The 6,624-nt window shown below is 39.5% G+C and overlaps 1 protein-coding gene across 2 annotated transcripts; it reads right to left on the bottom strand.

Annotated features, from left to right (window-relative positions):
- Positions 1–470: 470 nt before the first annotated feature.
- On the bottom strand, positions 471–6,255 carry bub3 (BUB3 mitotic checkpoint protein). Of its 2 annotated transcripts, XM_084741553.1 has the most exons (8): positions 6,113–6,255; positions 4,477–4,671; positions 4,315–4,384; positions 4,026–4,177; positions 2,586–2,744; positions 2,266–2,443; positions 1,824–2,040; positions 471–771 (listed from the first exon to the last, which is right to left on the bottom strand). In XM_084741553.1, the coding sequence occupies exons 2-8, from the start codon at positions 4,669–4,671 to the stop codon at positions 762–764; spliced, it is 981 nt and encodes a 326-aa protein (XP_084597679.1). In that variant the 5' UTR covers positions 6,113–6,255; the 3' UTR covers positions 471–761. The 2 variants fall into 2 exon arrangements, with proteins under 2 accessions (XP_084597679.1, XP_084597680.1); XM_084741554.1 differs by lacking the exon at positions 471–771 and having other exon boundaries at positions 1,304–2,040.
- Positions 6,256–6,624: the final 369 nt, after the last annotated feature.

Raw genomic sequence — 6,624 nt, 5'->3', positions numbered from 1 at the left:
TCATCCCTGTCAGGAGACTATAGGAATCTGTCTGTAGGCTTGGTGATACAAAATGATTAATACATTTGTGTCAGAATTGTAATACTGCACCTTTAAAGAAACTAGTTGAATACACTGAACTTACGTACATTTATGGCTGAAGTAGTTAATAACATAATAATATAAAATGGATAACACTCAGGTCTGCTGTGTGCTTCCACCCTGGTCTGTCTGCCAGCTGGGTGACCCAGTTTGGTGGTTTTCTCCTAATTTTCTCCCAACAATAAAGCAGGATCTGGTGAAGGCCAAAGATCTCTGATGTCTATCAGCACAGGTCACTGTCTGAGGGCAAGTGGAGCCCTTGGCAAGACAAGTGAATCATCGCTTTCCGTCAACACATCATCAAGAGAACACCCTCTGACACATTCCTAACATTCCTCAGGTTTTCTTTCACAGGTAATACATGTGACAAAAGCTAAGTATGAACAGACTTTTCTTTTGGTTAAAAATCTTTATTATACTGAGTGACAAAGTCATGTTAAAACTGAGTATAAAAAGAGTGAATCAGTTTTAGTCACGAAAAACAACAAGAACATACACGAAACAATGAAATATTTCACATGAAACAGAAAAGAGAAGAAAAGTGTCAAACACTTCTTACAAAGAAAGAATTGTTGCATTGGAATAGAAAAATAGAGAACAGGAAACAATCTGGTGATGGTACATTGGATGCCAAGTATGATACAAGCTTCATACACAGAGGGAACCATTCCAAGGCAGAATTAAGTTGACCTGTAAAAAAAACAAAAACAGTAGAGAACAGACTCAATCAACTCAATCAGCGAACCACTGGAGACAAGCCACATCTCATTCATCGAATGCAATTTCATAATGTTATTTCTGTTGAAGACTCAGCACAGTCTGAGGAACTGAGGTACTGCTGATGTACTGCTAAGTGAGATAAGTTGATTTTTAATAACACTGTATATCTGAACTATTTTGATAATCAATTCATCATTTAAGTACTTTTTAAGCAAAAATTCCAAACATTCTCTTGTCCAAGCTTTTCAAATGTGATGGTTGGCTGTGTTTCTCTTTCTTCTGTGTTAGTAAACCAAATATCTTCTGGTTCTGGAGAGCTGGTCAGACAAAACAAGCTATCTGAAGACACCACTTTGGCCTCTACGAACTTGTGATGGACATTTTCTTAGCATTTCATTGACTAAACAATTAACCAGTGATGAAAAGAATTGTTAATTGCAGACCTAACTGATACAGTGTTCTTTTAGATGCCTGTTCCTTAACATTGAGTATCAGCTGCATGATATGTACTACAGGGCTTTAGCAGTTGTGCTACACCTGCAGTGACCAAAAACTAAATAAAAACATAACTGAAATGAACACAGTTCTCTTCTATTAAACAGTGTTTTTACTATTAGTAGTATTATGATTACATTCCAGTATAATACAAAACAATTCTGCAACCACAAACTGTCTCAAATATAACCACCTGACTGTCTTTGTATCAGTTTCTAGTTTTCACAAAGGTGATATTTCTTACAGGGCTGTTGTCATGGATTGAATCACAATGTACAGAAGGTTTCTATTCATCTGGCCACTGAGTATATATTCAGGAAGGCATAGACACACAAACGGCGGGGAGGATTTTCAGGTTTTTAAATCGGTCTATCTGTCAACTGTCGGATATTGAAGAGTGGATGGACAGAGATACAGATCAGCATATGCTGCAGCTGGACGTGCTCCTTGTAAATGCAGCTGCTCACGGATTCAGCGAGTGGCCAAACCGTCATATACTGAAGACACGGGAGGTGAGGGGCACTCACTTGGGCTTGGTCTCTGCATCTGTGACTTGACGGATGAAGATGGCGTCCTCCGGGTGGCTGATGTCACCCTTCTCGTGCATGTAGGAGGAGGCGATTGCGAGCATGGTGCCGTCGTTATTGAATGCCAGCGAGGCGATGCTGGTCGGGTACCTGTGGAACTGACACAGGCGCTTCTTGTTGAACGGGTCCCAGATGTTCACGAAGCCATCTGAACCACCTGGTAGAAGGAGAGGCTCAAGGTCAACCATCAAAAGGTTTAGGCTGTGTTACTGCTGAGATATGGATCTGTAATTACTGGGTTCCTCATGCAACCTTGACAGCTTGGTGCTAAAGGTCAGAGGAAAATCTGAGCTTTATAAAAAACAAATTGCCCCATTAAAGAAACAAACTAAATGTAGGAAGAAACAAATGCTTTTGTCAAGTACTAACGAGACAATCGTACCTGTGGCAAAGGTGTTATGAACACTGTGAAATGAGATGGCATTGACAGGGTAAACATGCTCAATTCCATCCTCCTTCAGCCTGTGGCACTTGAAGGCGTACTTCTTCTTCTGAAACTCCTGGCTTGGGTCCAGGTACTCCACAGCTACACGTCCCTCGATTGAACTCAAGACATAGCCCTGGAGCCAAGACAGAAAATATTAAGGTTCCAGGAATCTGTATCTGTAAGACGATGCTCTATTAGGAGTAAATTATCTGTCAAGTTTTAACTGTTGGCTGCACCTTTCATTGGAGCTCTATGATTCTGATTCAAAGTGCTACCTGTTTGTTGGGGAAGGCTCTGATGCAGCGAGTCTGATACTTGAGACTGGACTCTCTTCTTTGCTGTACGTAGCCCATGTTCCTCAAATCCCACACCAGGACTCGTCTTACGGCTGTGCCAACAATGAGGCGATCTCCAGCCACAGAGAGGGTATACACCTTTCACAAAGACAACAAAGTATGAGACAAGAGGGAGGCACAACACTAGCAATGCCAAAAGTCTTACATGATACCTACATAAGCACGTGTAACAATTAACAATGAAATAAAACCTACTTCAACTATGTAATATACAACTATTAGACAAGAAATGAACACAATTACAAGGTTTTAACTTTCAAATATATATGTGTCCAAAATCCAATTTAATCGATACTTTGTACACAAAAAAACCCTAAACCTCTGAAAGCCTTAACTGAATTTAAAGTCATACTCTTTCTTTCTTGCTCCACTGACACCCACACATGGAGCAGAACTGAGGAGAGACAGGTGACAGGCTTGGTAGTGAATGACACACTACCATGCGAATCTGTGTTTTTGCATTTTTAACTGAGCTAAAACAGATGGGAGGCACTGTTTTGTCTTCATTGTTCTCTGTGAAGTTTGCTAGATGTGATCTAATGTAGCTTAGTGTGTTGTGGAATGAGGACTGCACTGGACTCTGTTTACAAAATAGCATTTTAAATGCTGCATTGCTTATCAACAACCAGTCATATGCTTACTACAATTTGGCCTTGTGTGCTCGGATTTATGGGCATGCAGTTAACACACCAGTCATAATTTTGTTTTAATGAAAACTCAACTCATGGCATTTGCTCCTGGTGTTTTTCACCACTGTTTTGGAAGAAGGAAACAACAAGATTTGTGGGCAAACCAGCGTCAAATCTTTTCTTTTTAAATAAGTGCTCTTTAGAGGATCTAAATTATGTTGATGTTAAGAGCCGTTCATGTGAATTTAAACAAATATCTGATAATTATTCTTCAGTGAGTCTCCATTGGTAGGTAAACAAAGAAACGTTAGTGTTACATTTGAGAGCAGAATTTGGTGTGTTGGTAGAATGAGAATGATTTTTCTCCCTACACCCCCTCTCAGCCCATCCACCCTCCCCAAAGAACTCAACCTGCAGGAAATACTGTAAGCAAACAAGTATTGTCTCTTTGCCTAATATCCTACTAGTTTATTCTTTATAAACCATTAGTGTACACGTTATGTCCTTCATTCCTTTCTTCCTTTGCGAAATACATCAAATTAATAACTATGCAAGAAGCTCCAAAAATCCCATGTCACTGCAACTTTAATACTGTATCATTAGAAATTACACCTGGGACAAAAACTTGCACATAAAAACTAGTGGGCAGTGGGTAGTTTAGATAGTAATTCATAAAATCTTGCACATTTACTGCATTGCTGTACTGTACTGTGTCTCACATTTGCTTTACCTTTTCAGGCTGAGTGAAGGTGCCAGCATTGCAAGGCGTCCTTGGGTCCCACAGCCGAACTGATCTGTCCCAGCTACCCGTTACCATGACATTAACCTCTGGGCAGTATTCCACACATCGAATGGGCGCATCATGTGTTCCAACTATTGTATCTGTTTGAGGATAATATTAAACAATAGCATGAATGAACACATACAGCAACACAATTGCATAGTTATGAGAATCTCCGACAGGTTGAAGTGATAATGCCTGAGAGCTTTTATCAGTAGTTGGCCAGTTTGTGACATACCTTGGTCTGTGTTCAAATCATGAGTTTTTAATTGTGCATCTAACCCTCCACTCCAAGAATGTGTTGGGTCCTGCAAGTAAAAGAGGAAGGTTATCTGTGTGTACCAGACTTCTATGCCTTGACATTGAGGATCTTAAACAAACATAAAAATCTTGGACATACATAAAAAGCACAGTCAAGAACTGGAGCTGTGTGCTGGTACTTCATCCGCATGGTGTTGCTGACAACATCATAAAGACGGACGCTGCAGTCCCACGAGGAAACCAGCAGGAACTGGCTTGTGCTGGGGCTGAACTTGACAGCAGAGATGCTGTCCTCTGGTCCCTGGTTTAGCTTGTACTCATTTGAGCCTGTCATCTGCAGAGAAAAAACATACCATCAAGTCTGAAACTGAGACTAAGTGAAGTTCCAATGTGACTTTAATGAGTAATAATTGGCAAATTAATGACATATATAAATATAATAATACCTTAATAAAAGACAATATGGATACACAACATTGTATTTTTGCAGATATCCAATATGCTGATATTTTCGAACTCCTTTTAACAATTTGCAGATAATAATATATGCACAGTTTTTTCCACCTAATTCCAGAGAGCAATTACCATATTATTATGCCTACTCTTATCATGACTAATAAATCAATCACTCTATAATGGCCCACTGGCAGACGCAAACATAAAATATAAAGCTTCAAACACTCCAAAAACACCTTCACACCACAGACATGCTCTCATCACATGTTCATAATTTAAGTGTGACCTTCCTGGCCTGTTATCTAAACAGAAATGTTTATTTTGTGCCAATATGCTACTTAATTTTAAAGCCTTCATCAGCCAGTACTGATGCCATGTTGATATTATAGTGTATCCCTACAAAACGATACCCATGGATAGACAACAGTATAAACAACAATGCATTTAGTTTTATCAACACTTCTTTGGCTTTAACACCAAGTTCATATGCCTCAGTAATGGCTGTGTTGCAGGTATATTACATTAAATAAGGCACAGGTAGTGTTATTCCCCTGTTCGTTATTAATTATATATAATCTATCCAAAAACCAGATAAAGTGAAACTAAACTACAGCTGCTACTGACAAAACAAACTGATGTCTATAAAGTTCAGGATTCTTGTCTGCTAAATGGAAGTGACTTTAACATTCATAATGTTAGATTAAGATTTGTTATTGTAATGGTTTGCTTTGAGCTAATGCAAAACAAACAACAGTAGTTTTATGTCTTGAATAATAGCAGGCATGTCTAAAGTGAGTAAACTGCTTTCCAAAGCCACACACTGACAGTACAGGGTGAGGTCAATGCATTGAGATCAGTATGTTCCGATTCCGAGAATCAAAAAAAGCTATAAGCAAAAGTTACAAAACATCCGTGTTATGTCGTTTTGTCTACCTAAAAAAAACACCTCTCAAAAATGAAATTTCCAGAAATACATCTGGAGCAAACAACTGGCACACTGGTGGATCAATGACTCTCCTGCTTGTTGTTAGCCTAACTCAGTGACAGTGGCTGTGCGTTAAGCTAACAAGCCCCACAAAGAACTAGAATTGCAAATAGCACGATTTTCTGTGGCGAAAGGTGATGGAGCAATACCTTTGTGAGATTTCGATCGTTTTTGGTTTTATTTCACTGATGTAAACACGACTTATTCCTTTAAATCCAGCAATTACACCAAGCCCACTTCTACTTCCACCGGTATTTGCTAACTAGCTTTAGCATGTAACGTTAATGCTAAAGTAGGCTACGAGCCCCGCTGTTAGCCATTTTACTTCACTTACCGCTTCAGTTTGGTGTCGTTCAACTGCGACTAATTGCACTCCTTGAGAAGCCTTAATAATATGACTTGTTTTACAATAAAATATCAAACATATAACTTGGAAAATGCTATGAAGCAATGTGGCTGAGTGAAGCTCAATCCCTTTGCAACCGCTGTCGATACTCCGAGGTTGCTGATTGGTTGAAACGAAAGTTCAAGCTCCCGCCTGTGATATGATTGGCTGATTTAACCTAAAGCGATGTTTCCGTTGTCCCTGTACAGATCATGTGACACAGGACGGTCGTATCGCAGGGAAACCTAGACCTGCAAACCTCGCGAGATTTGTATTCGGTGTTTCTTCATTGTGCACCTTGTACTAACTAATAATGTGTTACAATGAGACAACGCTGTCGTTAAAATCTGAGGTTTAGAGACAGAAAGCTATTTGTTAGGATCAGAGAAACCTTATGGTTTGGGTTAAAATGATCACTCTCGCGAGATCTTTTGTCTCTGGGGTTCCCTTTTAGACCATAC

Source organism: Lutjanus erythropterus, chromosome 17, assembly GCF_056507025.1.
Source record: "Lutjanus erythropterus isolate fLutEry1 chromosome 17, fLutEry1.hap2, whole genome shotgun sequence".
NCBI classification, from domain to species: domain Eukaryota; kingdom Metazoa; phylum Chordata; class Actinopteri; order Lutjaniformes; family Lutjanidae; genus Lutjanus; species Lutjanus erythropterus.
This window is presented reverse-complemented; position numbering and strand designations above follow the sequence as displayed.

Coding starts and splice junctions, on each gene's coding strand:
- bub3 (XM_084741553.1), bottom strand. CDS start 4,671: ATGACAGGCTCAAATGAGTACAAGCTAAACCAGGGACCAGAGGACAGC. Junction 2,745..4,025: donor CCTTCACTCAGCCTGAAAAG/GTAAAGCAAATG, acceptor TCTTTGTGAAAG/GTGTATACCCTCTCTGTGGC. Junction 2,444..2,585: donor GAGCCTTCCCCAACAAACAG/GTAGCACTTTGA, acceptor TCTTGGCTCCAG/GGCTATGTCTTGAGTTCAAT.